The following is a 19,234-nucleotide window of genomic DNA, read 5'->3' as shown; positions in this document are numbered from 1 at the left end:
CCCTCAGCCAGTCTCAGGGACACAGCCGTGGAGAGCCGCGGTCCTTCACGCTGTCCTTACTGACTCCATTCTCCTCTTTGCTTTACTCTTCCAGCTTCTTGTTGTTTCAGGGATGCTGAACAGAGAAAGGAACCAGTAATCATAAGGCCTATAATGGCTGAAATCCTTTTTATTATCGTGTTTATGGGTTACAGACGTGGCATGTGCAAAACCTTTTAGCGCACGCAAAACCAATAACACGACCAATGATTGGTCATGGTATTTGTTTTGCACCAATCATTGGTTGCGTTATTAGTTTTGTGTGCGCTAGAAGGTTTTGCACGAGCTAAAGGTGTTAGTAAATTAGGCCCACACAGTAGAGCAAAGCTGGACACGTGATGAGCGAGCGAGCGAGTCCTCATTTTGCATGTCACCGATGAGTGGCAGCCGGGGTTAGACGTGCGACGCCCTGACAGATGGCGTGAATGATGCTTCCAGCCTGTGGAGTGGAACTGGCCTGAGGATGAGGACCTCCTCCCATTCACCCCCCTACCGCTCTCAGAGCACCTCCCACCCCCGTCCAATCAAACTGAAGAGCTGAGCGCTGACCTTACACGCTGCATGCTGTAGGGTAGCGGCAGGACAGCTGCTTCAACCCCAATCGCGACTGCAGGGAGGGACAGTGCTGCAAATCAACCAAAATGAGGCCATCACCCCTGTTAGCTCAAATTTTAAAAAGCTTCCTCTTAATGTTTGTAAAGATTACAAAAATAATTTTTAAATCAACAAATAAAGTATTATATGTTCTGTACGTAAAATTTATGCAATAGTGATAGATTTGTGCAATAGTGTTGGTTGCTTGTGTTTTTTTGATGTAAATAATAATGATAAGCTATTGATAAAAGGCAGCTCGTAAAACTACTGTATTCAGTGCTTCTCCCTATGGACGCAAATGACTCATTGGTGTCTGTACCTAAACAAGTGTAGCTTGGCCTTGGTGACACATAGGTTACCAACTTATAATGGCTCCTTGTTTGATGTCTTTGTTTAAGCTGTTACATGTGTAGGTGAACTGTTTGTCTGTCACCTCATGGCAATGCAACGCAGGAATACTGCAGTCTTTATTGCGAAAGAACCGTAAATGTTATTTGCTTTATTGCCTTGACCTAAGCAGAACAAATCTTTTGGCATAATAAATAGTGTTTTTTTTCTTCTTCTTCTTACAGCTGAATAGTTTATGGATATGTTTTACATTCTAGCCACATAGGCTGTTTCTATAGCAACCGTCCAAGCCTCCCCGCCCCGTCCCCTGTGCAGACTAGTGCTGCAGTGCCTGCTTAAGATGCGCAGTTAGGCACAGACCTGGCTGGAGGATTTTCGTGAACCGATCGCAGACAGGGTGGGTGGCAGATGGGGAAAGCAATCGGGACCCGGGGAGTGGTTGTCGTCGATTGCGAACCGGAGAACTGCCGCAAGAACAATAGCATCGGAAAAAACTACTCGCACCCTGTGAAGTGTACGGTACTAAAATGTCGTCCAAAAAAATTTAAAGCGTTTAAAAGCTGAATTGAGCGGCCCAATGGTTGTTGTGGCCCTAAATGACCGCATAGAGCCAGCAGCCAGCGCTGGTTAGGCACACGGTGCCTGGGTTCCAGGGCCTCCTCCTGGGCTATATGCCCGTCCTTGTCCCCGTGGCCTCCTGGCTCCATCATGTACATGACTGCACACGCGTAGCTGAGCCGTGTGCTGTACAGCGCACACAGCAAGGCGGGAGGGGTGGGGGGGGCAGGTTGTTTTCTGAACATCCTCTACACGCTCCCGTACTCTCTCGTACATGACTGGGTTTTATGTTTGACGGAGGCTTTTATTTTCACACTCAACCAGAAAAAGAAAAACAAGCCAAAAAAAACCCCACATGAATCATAGAGAGGACGTCACCACTTCACTTAGGAGCAGCATCAACCAAAACGGCGGCTATGTGTAGATGTTTGCTCGAGGAACTGTTTATCCACTGCAGGCTGTTAATGAAAAAACAAGAGCCTTTCGGTTGATTTTCAGACTAACAAGGAGCATGAGTAAAATATTCACAGCAACACTTAGAACAGCAGGCCTTTACACATAGACTTTGAACAAAGATTTACGGACACTGTTTTTTTTTTTTTTACCTCTTGGTTAATATAGCAGAGCCAATACCGAAATAAATCACCTGCCCCCACACACACACACACACGCACACACACTGCAGTAAATACAAGGTTATATTGATGATGTAATGGGCGGGGCCTGAGAGAATGGGCATGGGCGAATTTGAAGATCGAGGTAGTCATCATCCTGTCAGAAACCCTAGGGCACAGCGGCGTGCACCGATCAATGCTGACCCTTCCTGGGCAGGGCCCCTCTGCCTCTGCCTCATCACTCTCTCTGATTGGCTGTTTGGATCTGCCCTCTCAGAAGCCTGTTGCCCGTCTCGCTTTGATGTCAGATTAGTCCGAGGTGCCGCTCAGACGCTGCAATTAAAATGAGCGGCACGCAAAGTGCGCAGCCTTTTAGCTTGTGAATATTTGCAACTCTCCGAGGGATTGTACTGTAATTGTAGAAGATAGTTTACTCATTGTTTACTTCGGCTGATAAAGGCCGTGAATGAACATAATGGCAGCCTTAGCTGACAGCCCTGGAGTGATATGAGCCCAGTATGAGCTGATGAATATCCACATGCTTTTGTTTGCTGTCAGGCTTGGGTTCTCCCCTGGGAAAGAGGTTCCTTCTCATTAGAGAGAGCGGTGGAACATATTGATACAGATGAAATCCTTCTTATTTCTACCCCACTAATGAAAGTTCCCAGCTGTTCCCCTTCACCATTTCCTCTTCGTTGTATAGTGCATGGATACCTCACCTGTCCTTATTAATAATGCTGAAAGAAGCACAAAGATGCAAACTAAGGATGCATAGCAGGAAACCCCCCTAGAAATCCAGCCGTGATTTTGAATAGGGTGCTTTTGGAGAGCAATGGCTGGGTCATCAGCAGGTGCATCTGGACGGCTGCTTCAGCATTAGTTTCAGTGCTAAAGGCTCGGGCCGTGGAAAGGAGGGGCAAGTACGGGAGAGAAAAAAAAGCAAGTGGAGAGAAAATGGGGAGCTTTGTTGTTTTAGCAGGAATTAACACCTTTTAAATAGCACAATTTTCATCATTCAGCAAGGGCTGGGATATATTTCTGTGGAAGGCGCTACATTAGCGCTACTGACAACACGAGAATTGGGTGCTGTGTATGTGTTGTTTGTCACTGCCCTACCAAAACCACTGGCAACAAGTGCCTCTCAGCATGGAGCAAATGAAAATCTAATTAGAGCATGACATTCTAACATCAGAGACAAAAAGGTTAATCTACCTGCGCTTTAGGGAAAGCCAAGAGAGAGCCAGTGCCTTATTAACAGACGGACTGTGGGTTGTGTGATTTCCAAGCTAATGTTCCATGCTAGTTTTCATCAAATGATAATTTATCAAAAACCTATAACATATTACTCTTAACGCGCTTAATTGTGAGAGGGATTCTTAGGTTATCGCTCTCGCCTTTAAATGTGTTATTTCATCCAATCTTAGGCAACATATCAAAATGCTCTACAGATTTATCAAGATAGTGCATCCTTTGTTATATTCAATGACACATTTTTTTACATTTTTTTTTTTTACATTTTGTTTGGAACATATTTCCTATTCACTCGTCTTGGTCTTTCAGAATGGATTATGGAGTGTGTACCTTTGGTGATCTGATATGCTGCAAAGAATTATGGGCTGTCTATATATAGGCATCTGCTAGATAGCAGACTGACGGCGGTCAAATGTGTTTTCACAAATTTTCCATCATGGGCTTTTAGTGCTCGGGAAAAACTGTCCGAAAATGGGTTCTTTTTAAAAAGAGAAACTAAAATTGTCTTCAGCACATCAGAAGTCAAAAGGTTGATATGTTCTACAGCTGGTTTTTTCTTTAAATGTTTTTTTGGGATGGAACAGAACATAGGTTTTATGTATCTTTTTGAACCAGGGAGTGGAAGGTTATAGATATTTTGTCTCTGCTAGCTGCCATCGGCAGCAATGGGAGTCATTAATCTGCCCAAAAATGCTCACAGCCATTTCCTTTTCATTTCTGTTCCACTCAGGAGACAGAGGTTAACAAAAAACGGAAGGAGTGCGAAGCCCTTGAAGAGGAGGTGACGAAAAAGAGTCAAACATGTCAGACGTTGGTAAGTGCCGTTAAGATTCATGAGGGGCCTTCTCCATCCTGAAAAAAAAAAAAGAACTGAACATTTCTCATACATCATACATTTTTTATACTACCAAGTCAATTTATTGTTGGAGCTGGCCAGTTTACTCAAGTGTCTTGTGATAAATCTGACCCATTTTCAGGGGCTGATGGCTTTTCCACTGTGTGGATTTTTACCAAAAGGCACTTCCAGATGCTTAGCCAGGGTAAATTATCTCTGTAAATGTCTTCCGGCCTTTCCCATGGACGTGCAGCGTGCACAGTCCGGATCCCGCTGGCAGAAAGGATAGGTTGCATACGGTACAGCTCCAGCCCAAGTGCCTTTGCTCTCTGCTGAAACAGGTCAGGGGTGCGCTGCACAAATGCCCCCCCCCCCCCCTCCCTCTCCCTCTCCCTCTCCTCCTCCCTGCGCCCCCAGGGCTGCTTCTGAGAGCGTGCCTTAAATGTCACTCGCCCCAGGGGTGGCCGTAGATCTCAACAAGGGGAGAAGTGGTGGAAAAAGGCGAACACAGAAAGGGTGCGAATATCGAGGAAGTTAATCCTTCCTGACCACAGCGGCAGCCCCTTTAGAGTAGGGTTTTATCTTCTTTTTTTCCCACTGTGGTCTTAAACATTACAGTACAGTTTGCTCTTTGAGTTTCCTTAAACCCAATAACAGGAGATTTAGCAGTTTCTTTTAAATTACCAGTGCCAAAGTGAACCTAGAAAGGTTCATTCCAACAGACTGAAGCTCATTTAATACATGAAGTTTTCATGTTGCTGCAGATAAATTTTTCTGATGACCTGCTGGCTAGCAGGGTTTTCAAGGGTTCATAGTCTACAGCGAGAAAATACACTTCAAGGAAATGCAAAGTAGGTTGGACAGATATGCTATGCCTCCAGAGATTGTATGTGTGTGCATTATACAATTATACAAAAAATTTTGTAGACTTATGTTTGGTTGGAACTATTTCTTATGGCTACACAACCCCAAGGAATTTGTGTAGTGGCTCCCTGTATCAACATCAATATATTGGTCCAGGGGAGTGACTAGGCCTTTACAACGAGTCACAAACTGATTAGCTTCTGATACATCGCTTGGCTAGTTTGAGCAGGGAGTCCCTTCTACTACATCATTGGCAAGGTATTAAAGAAGGCATTTTTATGGGGGCATGGCTAAATAAGACCTCAGTATCTCTGTATTTATTTATTTATTTATTTAAGCCCGGTGTTGTTAATCCTTTAAAAATATAGCCTAGACATTGCTCTTTATAATTTCTTTAAAGGGTCTATCATTGTATGGTCTCATATAGCTCATCCTAGTCTGTTCTGAATAATGGTCTGAATAAGGGCACAGTACAATACAACTGAATCTGTGAATCTGCGAATCTGCAATGCCATTTTGTGAGGATAATGTGCTCATCTGCTTGTTGTGTAATTTATGTTGTCCAAGTCAATACAGGTATGTACTGCTCAATTACATACTTGCCACAAATAAGCTTACCCCAGCTGTATCGCATGGAAGATGTATTTCTGAATTGATTCTGAGCTAAATTTAAAAAAATGAATGGCAATGTTCAATAGTGCTGCATATTAATATTTATTGTCTAGAATCTTTTTCTCAACCAAATGAGCTTAGCTAACTTATATAGGCCAAATACTTTAACAGTATAAAATATGTTTTAGATATGCATTTGTATATAAAACATTGACGTATTAAATCCGTAAAATTCGTGTTCAGTTTAATGTGTTGTTTTAAGGATGAGCAGTTTCTGTCTTTAATGGTCAGTGTCCTGCAGATTTTGGAATTATCTTTCAATTAGCGGCTGATTAAGACCTGATACTGTACAACAGGAGGTGACTTCCTGTATAAGTAATGACTTAATTAAGCAGTTGAGGTTAATTAAACAGCTGAGGCAAAACAGAAGCCTGCAGACTCAGTGACCCTCTCTCGATTGCTCACCCATGTCTTAATGCTCCTTGCAGTGCTGTCAGCCATTTAACCATGACATCAACAGCCTTAATATTATCAGTTATAATGAATGCCATCCCATCATCCATTTCTCACCAAAGGCACGTCTTCACAGCGAGTTGTCATTACTCTGAAGCAGGATGATTTTAGTTTTCATTTTTTGAATCAGTTTCTTTTTTTTCTATTCTATTTAATGTTTCTTTTCCATTTCAAGTTTTGTTTCAGTTTAGTTTGAGCCATTTTTATTTTAGTTTTTTGACATCCATTTCTATTTAGTTTTAGTATTAGTATTAGTTTTAGTTTTGATTTTAGTTAAAGCTTAATTTTTGAAAGAAATCCCTGCCCTGGCCTGTACCAGCTCTCCTATGAAGCACCAGAACTTATTCTGTGCCCTTACAGAAACAATACAAAAATTATTTTGAATACATCCTGGGAGCCGTCTGTCCTCTGTTTTGACATCAGAAGCTTCGCTAACAGCTGCACAAACCATTCCGAGGTGCGTTCAAATTGAACTCTTTTAAACAGTGGAAGTTGAATGGTTGAAATGAAAATGCAAAAAAAAGAAGTTTGTCCATTTATGTTCACCACACACTGAGAAGACCCTCTTAGCCTCTTCACTGCCACACATTTTGTATATGCACTTGCTTTTATCAGTAACATTAGTGTATTCGAAATGTTACCAAATGCTACTTTCTCTTTTATGACCACAAGATGCTCGAGAGCTTGTGGCTGTCTCCATTATGAAAAGTGTTGTATCTTTACTAAATCTATTTGCCATCAGGATCAACTGCTAGCATAGTGGTGAAGGCTGGGAGATTCTGCTTTTTTGATTTAAAAAAATCTAAATGGACTAAATGAAAAACGACTGCAATATTTCTTCAATATTAATGCTATTTTATTTAGTCTTAAAGCAAATATTTCAGTTTAGTTTTAGTTTTTCCACACAGGCTTAGTTTTAGTTTTCATTTTAATTAACAGATTTTTTAATTGATTTTGTTTTAGTTTCAGTTTTCATTAATGATAATTGCCTTGCTGTGATGTCTGCTGGCATTATCAGTGGGAACCACCAGGAGGTGCTGTGTCAGGGTAGGGACAGCTTATGATCTGCTGGAAAGCATGATGCTACAAATGATGTAATTAAGGGAAATCAGTGCTCTGGTAATGTTCCAAGAATAGGACTGATCTTTGGATTCAGTCACCATTCATGATTAGAATCATAAGCAAAATTCTTCACAGGCATATCCAGTGATCACCAAAATGAACAAATGACTGAACATGTGCCAGTATCACTGGCCCAAAGAGACGTTATCATTACCTTACATTGTTGTGTCATCCTCAGTTCCCCTCTGCAAATGAATTGCTGTTCACCATGCTCCCGGGGCACATCGCCATATGGTTTAATTTAGTAGCTGTACGGTGCATGGTGAGAGTAGAGCTATTAGCCTGCCTGTCCATCCCAATGCTACTCTCCACAGTGCCATCACTGTAATTAATCTGAATAAGGGTAGCCTGAAGTGATTTAGGGAGAGAACCATGCCATTATGCAACATAGTGGTGCCATGAGCCTGTAAGGGTAATCAGATATTGGGGTTAAAGTTTTCATTCTTTGTGGATTACAGTGCAAGCATGTAGCAGCCTAGGTGGGCTTCAGGAAGATATGGAAGATAAATGGAAGATATGTTTCATTTCCCAATGTGGGGAATGTTGCAGTAGGAACAGTACTACGGTATAATGACTGATGCCTTGTGTTGGGGATGTAGGGGATTAAAGGATTTTGTGTGATGGAGGATGTTGGAAAATGAGTGATATACTTCCAAGCTATTTATATAGGGATGCAGGGAGGTGGTGATATGGTGAGTGAGTTCTTATTTGAATACAGATGATTCTTAAATTTTTTTGTATTTTGTTTAATAATTAGTTACCTGCATACAGATTGTTTGTGAAAGAAATTAATTATTGAAGTTGTGGTCGTGGCAGTAGAAAGTTAGGAGGTCGAGGTCTGTCATCTCTTATTTTGGTAATGTGTGGGCTTTAATATAATGTTATGTAATGAGCAACACAGGGAGACAGTTTTTCATCTTTAAATCAGCTTGACATCTAATTACTGCACCACAATAGCCTGACGGGCAAAAGCTGTTCATGATACTCCGGACTTCGGTTAACCTCGTACTTTAATTCTATTTCTGAAGCATGTACCAGTGCTAATGACACTTCTACTGGGTTTGCATCATTAGTATCTTAAATATTTCTGGCATTACATCTCCAAGTCTGGTTCTTTGCTTGGGCCTTCTATTTTACCAGCTAGTTTAATACCCCCAGCTATAATCAAGCTAAACACTAAGATTATTTGATCTGGTAAATTCCCTATTATCTCCCTAATACCATTTAACTATCTTTAACAGTTGACACTGGACTGGCTGTTGGAGGGTGGGATTTCTTCCCGCTTTCTTCCAACTGTAACTTTTTTTGCTGTTGTGTTTTTTCCTCCTGCTGGACAATTTATTTTTCCTTCAATATCGCTATTTTCTGTAAAATGTCTTTTTCTGACAGTGTCTCTGTATATGCACAATACAAATATAACTGCATTGAATTGAATCGGATTGAGTAAATTGTAACTTGACATTCTTATTTCAGTTCTTATTTAAGGCAGTGATGGATTACACAAACAAGGCTATTCAAGTGAGTTCAGCTAAGATTTTAAAATGACTAGAAATATGTTATGTATCAGTCTAGTTTTGTCATGCTTGATCCCCAGATGACGCACACACGCACATAATTGGGTGTGGCATTGGTTAATGTTTTTCTAATGCTAAAATGTAAAAAAACAAGGTTAAAGGCTCTGCCAGCAGCAGTGGTCCGGCCCAGTGAGAGTACAGACTGTGACATTATCTTAACAGGTAAACAGAGAACACTTTGACAGCTTTACCTTCGTACTCTGTTCCGCTGTCGTGTTGCCGAGCTGTCATAGCAACCAACTTGTTATTCTACAGACAGATAAGGAGCTGTCCATTTAAGATCCTTCATAACAAGTTTCACATTTGCTTTTCATTTTTCATACAAATGCAGTCTATTTTAGATTTACTTATAAGATGTAAGCAATGCTGTAAGCAGTTCACTGTGCAGTTGCTGCCCTTGTCGTTATTTGTATTAATCCTCTATATACAATGCAGGCTCATTTTTGTTGTCATGGTAACTATGGACAAGCTGTGGCTCAATTGATTCATTTTCTCATAATTAAAGGCAGTGTGTGATAGGTTAATGCCAGTGATGCATTTTACTCAGGCAGTTTGGCTGTTGTTGACTACACTTCTTATTGTACATTGGTTATTACATGACCGCAGCATATTGTAAGGAACACCTCATTGATTTTGGTTTAGCATGGTATGCACATTTATCATGTACTGTAACAACTCTTTGTTCACTGAGAACAAGAACACAGTGTTACTATTACAATGTAGCCATGGCAATATTGACAGTGGCCACAAATTAACACACTTATTATTTGTCACCTAAAATAGGTAATTTGATTTACATTTTAAAGATTTATCTCATTTGGACAGGCATGAAATGCCCAAGTCTGTTCTGTTTTTGGCTGCGGCCTGTGCTTATGAGAGGAGGACAAGCAGAGAGAACTCTCTAGAATCACTGTCTCTCTCAAAAGGCTGATGATTGAATTCCCAGCTGGAGCCAATTATACCATGGAAGTTATTTTTATAATATAAAGTGGAGAAGGCCCTGCACCGTTGGTGCATCCAGCTGGTGGCATCACTGGCTGAAGCCCTGGATCATTTTTGCACAGCCCCAAAATTTCTGACAATCAATTTATGAACTTTTGGAAATAGGAGGCAGCCACGGGGATCACTGAAATAATCAAAGATACTGCACTTGGTGTCTGCAATCCCAGCTCCCCCCTCACCTGGTCGACGGAAATTGCGATCGTAATCTCTCCTACCTGGTCCATGATCACAGTCTCCCCTCACCCCGATCCGCAGTTCATTCAGAGAGTTTCCCCGGGCACCCCTAGAGGGCCTGAGCCTGTAATCTTGCTAGAAATGCCCCTGTGCAGCACCATCTCAGTCTAGCAGATTCACCCAGTACTGAAAGGCGTGCCTCAGCAATTGGGCAAGACCGTGTTTTCAAATGAATCACACGGGAATCACACATGCACTGGGTATGTATGCTACAGGCACATTGCATGCCAGCTTGTACAAACTGTTACCTTGCATCTTGTAGCACCATACCAATGCCAGCAATAACATCCAAATAATAGTGACATCTGTGCCAATGCGGAGGACCGCTGTATTTACATTGATCTGTTTTTGGGGCGGGGGGTGTAGGAGTAGGTGGTGTGTTTACAAAAGCATCGCTGGTGTTTCTTGATGAAAATAGTTCTTGCTGTACAGTACATTTTCTGTTCTTCACTGACTGAATATTCAGAGTAAGAAATGCTCTGGAATTAGACTTGCAGTGTTAACGTTCTCACCTATCACATTGCTCAGACACTTGACCTTACACTTCTGGGTCTTCTGGCGTTCTCGCCGGTCATTCAGTGCAGTACCCACAAGTATTAAAAAGCAGTGAAATGCTGTTCAGTGGAGCAGGATTTACCTAAATGGCACGGCCTTGACCTGTAATGCCTTAGCCAATCCCGAGGGGCGCGCGCAGTCGCCTGCTTTGGACGGACTCGCCGGTCGCTCCGTGTCCCGCTAAGACCCAAGCGAAGCCGCTAATCCTGCGTTCCCCCCTCTACTCCAGCAGACAGCCCCCGTTGCCTTTCCTAATCTCTCTCAAAGCCACTGAATTACTTTCACCTGGGGCCAAAGGAGCAGGAGCGCCCTGTCCCGGAATGACATGCATGCAGATACACATGCATATGCCTCTCTGTGCCATGAACACAGTACAGCACAAAGCGGATGCACTGGTCCACTGGACTGTTTTGGGGTTGGGCGGAGGGGGAGTAAGACAACCATGTTATCTTGCATTATGCTCTTCAGACTGCAGGACATCTTTACTACTGTCCATTTATTTCCAGGACACTCATTCCTGTACCACATCAACATTGTACTGAATTGTGGTTGCCCGAGTACTATGTGCAATATGAAGTCTCTGTTATATGTTGTAAGGTCTGCATTGTCTTTATCCTACCGCAATTAGCAGTTCCCCAAATAAAAAATAAAAAACATCATTGCAATATAACTTACTCCTATCAATGATAATTTCACAGTCTGTGAGGGAAATAGCCGTTTTACTCAGAGCAGCAAACCTCGGCCAGGAACACAGTCCATGTGGGAGGAAACTGCAGGTTCCATAACTTCTGCAAGTAAGCTTAAATTTTGCTGAAAGGCTAATCAATGTTGCAGCCATTAATAACAGATAGACATCAGTCCTGCCCCCCCCACCACCACCACCTCAAAATTAATGTTATATTTATGCTTTTGATACACTGTACGAATTTCTGTCATTTTTAAAATCATCCTTGTTCAATAAATTATGTAACTGGAGCAGATAACTCGTGTCATTAATTTCTAGTTATTACTACAACAGTTCTTACAACAATTCTTACAGCATATCTACTGGGAAGGAGTGGGAAATGAAGAGGACTGTTAAATGATAGGGTGATAAGATGTCCTGGCCAGAGATGGTCAGAACAGAATTTTGGATTGAACGTTAATTAGATATCAGTTTTACTCAACAGAGTGTCTTCTTTAACAACCGCAGGTCACAACATGGTCTCCTTTCACCTCTGGTCCTGAATGACAGAACCCACTGAACCACTGTGCTTTCGATAATTTTAGGCTTATGTGTTGTGTAAGGCTTTTAGGTATGAAACTACCTTGTAAACAGTGGAGGCTTTCAAAAACCAATGTGCTGCGCTAGAATACGCAAATGCCCAATTAAAGCTAGAGAGAGATATTCTCTTTCTCATATCATGAGCCGGATGCCAGAAAAGCCTCTCGGATTTTGCCTGGGCTGAAAGTTAAATAATGGAGACCTAAATCAGAGGTAGCATTTAATACACAATAACATGTGGATTATCTGTGCAAGAACAATCTCCTCAGTCGTATCCGTGGGATTTGTGAATCAGCAGGTTGGCTGGATGTGGAGAGAATGGAGCGGATTGCGTGACGTGATAAACTCGGCATGCTAGGTAACACATTTCCACGGTAAGGAAATTGCTCCCTGCTCAGTAAATTTCCAGGTCAGGAGTGCGAAATGGAAGGTTTCCAGGTCCTTACAGCCTCACTCTGTTTGTGTGCGGAGTGCTGGGCATGGGGGCAGGGGCGGGGGGCGGGGGGGGGGGGTTGCACTGTGGTAGACTTCAGGGTGTTTGCTCTGGAGAGTGAGATCAGTGGATGGGGACGGTTTTCACTCAGCTGATTGGCTGCGATGTCAGTGGAGGATTCAATAGCAGAAGGTTTGATAATGTTTTGTCAGAATGTTGTCAAGCATCTGGCCAGATAAGACCATACCTAGTAATAAATAAATAGTAATAATTCTGAAAATGGTTTGTTCCACCTCTGTGGCCAATTCTCACCTGCAAGTTTAAATTTTCGTATAGTTTTGCTGATGCAGCAAATGATGCCATGGCAACTGTACATAATTAATCCAATTGGAATCAACTCCGTCAACAAGTCCCTGCAGATTGAAGGAATGTAAATCTCAAAATGTGCAGCAAGGGCATGTTTGTCGCTCCTGTTTATGTGTTCAGTTGGGGTAAGAAAAATAAGCCTTGGAATCGCTGAATGAATCCCAGTTACTCTCCGTTCTCTAGTTATTGTGATTATGGGAAAAAAACCTGAATTGTGCAATGTTCCGATATAATTGCGTGCAGCACACTGTCAGCCCACAGGAAAATCAATAATATCCTCTGTGTGGAAATGGAAGGGGAAAGATTGGATGCCGGGATTTTCCCAGCCAATCCCCTTCGGAACGGAGTCTAAGCAGAAAGGTCAGTGGGGCTGATTTTTTTTATAAGGAACCGGCCGTCCGTCACCGCCCACCCTCCCCCCCTTATAATTGAACATACAGTGTAGAACAGTAATGCGGACCTGGGTCCTAGCACACATTGCCTTTTGCCATTCATCGGCAGTTGAGAAAGGGATTTCAGTGACATAAAGGCAACACACAAGTGCCTAATTAATGTATACTCTCATTGAAATGCATTATTTACGAGGCCCACTCGTTTCCCACTGCTTTAATAGGACAAGACTTTAATGACCTCCCTCTTCGCAAAACAGTCAGTATATTTATTTATTTGCGCAGGGACTGGCTGCAGTAATGACCTACAGTGCAGTCAAATCCATCTTCTTCTCTGTTTATTTTTTTTAATCCTTTGTGATTGACAGCAAGCGATGCACCCGTATAGAAAGTGTCATAGCAAAATATGATGAATTGTGAAGTGTGAGCTTGGCGAAGCGTTTTGTTTTGCACCAGGATTTTCCCCGATGGACCCAAAGACCTCACGCGTCACTCAGTTTTGCCACTTGTCAGCTCTTGTTTTCAGCAGTAATGGTGAGGTTGTGCCCCACCACCATCATCTCTGATAATCACGAAAAAAATCACGTACAGCGTATCTCCCTAACCCACTTTGCCTCAGAAAGTTCAACAAGTAGAGATAATGTTGTGAATTTAATATAATCAGTTTAATTTAATCTAATTCAATTAAAATAATTGGTGGTACCCACACACAACTATCAAGCTCCCAATTACTGACTTTATTTCTAAGTGTGTGGGAGCTGTGGACTCTTTCAATTCATATTCTGAATTGTACCTGAACAAGTAATGGACGTTTCTTTTGAATTTGCATTACATTTATGCACCGGCTGAAAGTGGGTCTGAGTGACTCCAGATTTTCAAGGAATAATTGAAATACATTAAAATTCTACATTAAAAAAAACCTGTGTAATTAGACCCAACAGGTAACTTGAAATGTTGTTGAAATGTTGTGCCTATCAGGCCTACAGTATGCAATGCGAATCATTATCTTTTTTGAAATGGCAGGGGAGTGCATTGTTTATAAGCCGTAAAGATTTCAATGAGACTCGGTCATGCTCATCCCCACCTCCCATAATTTTAAATGCTGAATCGTTTTCAGCTGTATCTGAGATAGATCTAGAGCACAAGTTTCTCAAATATGCAAGCTCAAGATCCACGTAATGAACAAGTGTGTTACTATGACCTGCCCCTTAATAAACTAAATCCTGACATGGATCAAAAAACTGCAAGTGACAATCCAGACACCTGCAAGTACACTATAACTACTGCGGTTTACATTGCATTGCACCACATTATGATACATTATGTTCATTTTGCGGACACTGTTAGCCAGAACGAGTTAAATGAACAGCATTTTCCAGACCTGACTATCAGAATTCCCAGATCAGGGAGAGTATTTGCTACATTATTCAATATCGACGAGTACCAAATAAACACCTGATATGATTATGGGCCCACCAGACCCAAAGTTCAGGAACCACAGACATGATGGAATCTGGCACTTGGCACCTGTGGACATTGGTGGAGCCCATCCATTTGTGGTCTGCATCTCCTTCTCGCTCTCTGTCCCAGTTCCCAGTCCGCCCCTAGCCACAGTTACTCTTTCATACAGGACATGTAGTATCTTCTACTTTCCACTATAGGGTCTGCAGCGGAACTTGACTATAGCCTCCAGATTCCTCAAAAACACCTCCTTGCATGTTGCTAAGGAGGCCCGGACTTCCCACTGTAAGAGGAAGCCAGTCGTAGTTGCGGTCAGTGGCAAATTGAATTGATCTGCGGCGGCGTATTGTCAATGCAGTGATATGTTTGTGTGAGGAAAATGGGAAGTGACTGGAGGGAACGGAGGTGAATTGAAATGACGATGGGTTTACGGTGAGAGGTAATTGAAAAAAATGGAACTTATCCCAGGTCTGTCAGCCATAGCAGAGCCCAGCAGTTCTCTGTGTTCTTTGATGTCGTGTGTGTGTGTGTGTGTATGCGTGCGTGCGTGTGTGTGGATGTGTATGCTCACTCTGTGCCCCCCTCCCCCATCCCACCAGCGCTGACCTCCATAACACTGTCATCTAAAAAAACACGCTTAACCATCAGGACTGATACAAGCACAAGTTACATTTTAAGTAAGCCTTCCTGCAGATTTAATTATGTGTGACAGTTGCAACTAGGCAAGACCTGTTCTGGTTTTTGTTGCTGTTTGTTTTGAAATGCTCATCGCTACCCCCCAGGCTCTCCTGTCTCAATGTTAAATTGCATTGGCAGCTCATTACATGCATGTTGATGAAACATAATCAAGTTTTCCTTCCCAGCAATTCAGATTGCCTCGGAAAAATATGTGGGCGAGGGAGTAGTGCTGAGCTCTTACCTGCTTTTTTAACACTTAAACCTCATTCATTAAGGTAAAAGCACATGTTTTTTTTTATAGAGGAGAGGTGAGGTCTGTTTTAAAGACTGCAATATAACAATGAGAAATTACTTATACCTCATTAGTATTTGTTCTTTTTATCCTTACACATTGTTCTTGCTGAATTTAACTTGTCTGGGAACAAACTTACAGATTATTCTATAAAATATCACAACGTTGATGATGACGACCATTCAGCCCATCTAGGCTTGCCCTTTGTCTACAGACTATAAACTGTTCACAGGATGGTGTGATGTACAGGTGTAACTGTGATACAGAGAGGTGTTTGAGGGGCCATGGGGACTCCTGAGGGTGATGTGATGTGTCAGCCACAAGGCACACAAACGGTCCTCTACTGTCACACACACACACACACAAAAACAGACAGACATCTTGTGGGGAAAGACCTTACCAGTGCCAACTGATCCTGAGTCCTCGCCCCTGTAGTCGCAGTTTGTTTTTTCAGTCGAGCTCCAGATGGCCTGTTTAGAAAGCTCCCTTAAAATGTAATTGATCAGCCAGATCCTTCAAGCTGCTGAACCTTGGATGTACATGGAATGTCGCAGAGCCTTCAACTGTGGCTGAATCCATGAGGAGGAATCTTGATCCAAGCTTGCTCCTCTGTTCAAGCCAGAAAGAGGTTTCCACCCTCAAAAGTCTAGCTTTCCAGGACAGATGACTGCTCTATATCTGTATGCATTATGCATCGGCCATCTCTGGCGACATTTTAGTCAACTCCCACGTAGGCCCTGCCTGGAGCCCCGATGGAATTTGAGCCTTGCTTTGCTTATTTTCCCCACAGGAGACTGAGCTCCAAGATGTTCTTCAGGAGAAAAATCGCCTGAGTCTTGAATTGCTCACCCATAGCCAGAAGGCAGTGCAATATGACCAGGTAAGAGCAGCGCAGTGCTTTATGGATCAGACATTGGAACGCTTTCCCCAATTCGTCACTGACTGACAATTACCTTGGGCTAATAGCTCAGGGATATTCCATTTTTTCACGGGAGCCTGGCCCCCTAAGCATCTTGTGGCATTTATGATTCATGTGTATGTGAAAGGACTGCTGCATCTCTTTTTTAAATTCACTTTTATTTCATTTTTTTCAAAAGATACAATTTGATCTTACATAATTCTGCCTTCAGAATCCATGTCTTATTCTCATAATGGTTTACTGTCCAATCAAGGGAGTTTTTATTAGCATGTGTCCCTAATGTGCACTAATTGCCTGCTCCAGCTGTACAAAATGGCTGTTTGTCTACACGGGGCGTATGCATGCAGAAATTAGTTTTACACCCCACAGCTCGATCCATACTTCTGCTGCCCCAGAGATTCAGATTCTATTATAGAAACATCATCTGCCTCTCGCCCCGTGGATTTCACAAGCTCTCCATGCAGATAAGAGAAAAGGAGAGGAGATCAGCAGGCCCAGACTGTGAGGCTTCACCATCGATTACTTTAAAAAAAAAAAATTAAAAAAGGCAATTTCCTGGAGGATTAGATTGACAGGTATCAGCCACACACGATTAGCAGGCATCAACAGCCTGTCTCTGGACAGCATATGGGGCAGGTGGGGGTGGTATGGGACTCTGGGTAGTGTTATCTAATCTGGAGTGTGAGCTCTCAGACAGCACCATCCATCAGTTGGATCAAGGAGCAGGATATGAGAGCCTTGCTCCAGAGATACCACCCACTCCCCCCTCCCCCCTCCCCCCGCCACCCCCCAACCCCCCAGCCCACACAGTGTTTCGATCCTTATCGCCATGGCAATCCGGTCAGCGCCTCACGTGGGAACTACCCCCTTAGATCCACGGCCTGATTTCATTTATTCTCCCTGCGCTTTGGTTCCTCCGCTGAGCACCGCCGCTGTTTGTTCCTCAACAAACATCCCCCCTCGCTGCACCCGAGCGTTTCGGCTGCTGGCGCTGTCGACGTTCCAGAAAAGCGCCCCTCCTCTCTCATTAGTCATTAATGAATGCGTTCTCCACAGTAAAGGAGAGGGAAGCCTCGGGCACAGACCCAGCGGTGCTAACCTGCCCGAGCGCAGAAACATATCAATGATCTGCACAACGCGCTGTGCTCTGAGAGTGCAATGCCTCCTTCGCTGAATGCGTGCTGCTCCACGCTGCAGATGGACTGGCAGAACCTCTACAGAACGACTCTTTTCCCTGCATTGTCCTTGGGCTGGATATCAGGGCTCACAATTCTCCACCACTTAGCTTTAAAACTAGCGCTCAGCCTTAAAATTCTTTAAAAGGCGGTTGCGTTTCCTTCATTTCCCCTTACAAGAATCACAGAGTGTTCGCAACCCGCTGCAGCTGGGTTGGAAATAATTGCGGTACAAGTGCTGTGATTGCCGGCCCTTAATCACCACCCATTAATAACATGGCTTTATTGCCATACTTCTCTGAAATGCCCAGCAGATGCTCGCTCATTGCTCACCAAATTCCCATTCTGTGTGTGCTAGAACAAGATAGGAAAAAAAACAAGTGCGTTGCTGAAGTGATTATAAAGTGGCTTAAAATAGTTTAAATAACCATAAATGATCACAGAGGGAGGTATCCACTAAGCATTCACCAAATATCTATTCACAGTAATGTCAATAACTGTAATAATGCACATTTCAAATCAGGCATAAAATCCACGTTGAAAAAACCTCAGGATAGTGGTTGGGAGCGTCCTGCCACCCCACCTCCCCCCTCAACTCCTCCCAAAAGTACCAGCCACAAGTAAGCGAACACATGGCTAGCAGGGCTGCAAGTGCAATGAACTGGACAGTAAGCCTGTCAGATAACAAAACAAAGAAATTTGGATCGCTAAAAATAGCTAACTAGCATAATAGCTACAGAGCATAACAGATTTACAGGACCTGGAGGTAGTAATTCTACTAACGCTGTCTACAGTAACCAACACGTAATTCCACTTCACTCAGCTTGACATGGCACTCGAGAGCTTTTCACACTGCACTTAACCCTGGGCTTAATGGGTATAATTGTTTTAACCTTGGATCAACTATGTACAGTGTAAAAAAAAAAAAGCGTAAATGTCAGCCTGTCATCAAGCACTGACAAACTAAGGTGTTGATCACCCCTCAGAACCACAGTACCCCAGCCTAAACACCCATGCCCACCCACCAAAACGAAGCTAGCTGGCTAAAAAAGGCAGGTCATGCTGCTCATAAAAAGCAGATGAAAAGAAATATAGTACAATGCCAGCTACATCAAACATATACAGTAGAATCCACTTAATTGCATAATGGATTATCACGTAATTCGGGTATTTGCGCAGAATTGCCAAATCCCAAACCATTTTGAATTCATTCTATTGTAAAGAGATCGCAGATTCGCGTAAAACATCATCAAACATACTTTTATTAGCCTCAAACTGTGTGAGGAGGTATGCAATGAGACTAAAACATTCATTGGCCATTACGTCAGGTCCTTCATGACATCATGAAGGACCTGGACCCAATAGCTCAGAGCCCAGTAATAAATTAAGCTCTTTCGATTCAATCTGCACATATGAACAAATGTTAAGACTGATATAAGTCAGTATTGCAATGCAATTGATGTCTCACCCTGTTGCTGATGCTTAATTCATTCAATAACCCCATACAATATAGTCTGAAGCCATTCACTGATTTATCGTGAC

General features: G+C 42.7%; 1 protein-coding gene across 7 annotated transcripts in view; it reads left to right on the top strand.

The window, feature by feature from the left end:
- Positions 1-19,234, top strand: part of rimbp2b (RIMS binding protein 2b) — a 120,234-nt gene that overhangs the window by 53,616 nt on the left and 47,384 nt on the right. For all 7 annotated transcript variants that reach the window (XM_064354009.1, XM_064354012.1, XM_064354015.1 and 4 more), the window contains exons 4-5: positions 4,135-4,218; positions 16,389-16,478. In XM_064354009.1, the coding sequence (XP_064210079.1) occupies positions 4,135-4,218; positions 16,389-16,478 (174 nt within the window). The remainder of the gene's footprint in view (positions 1-4,134; positions 4,219-16,388; positions 16,479-19,234) is intronic.

The sequence above is a fragment of the Anguilla rostrata genome, chromosome 10, assembly GCF_018555375.3.
Source record: "Anguilla rostrata isolate EN2019 chromosome 10, ASM1855537v3, whole genome shotgun sequence".
NCBI classification, from domain to species: domain Eukaryota; kingdom Metazoa; phylum Chordata; class Actinopteri; order Anguilliformes; family Anguillidae; genus Anguilla; species Anguilla rostrata.
This window is presented reverse-complemented; position numbering and strand designations above follow the sequence as displayed.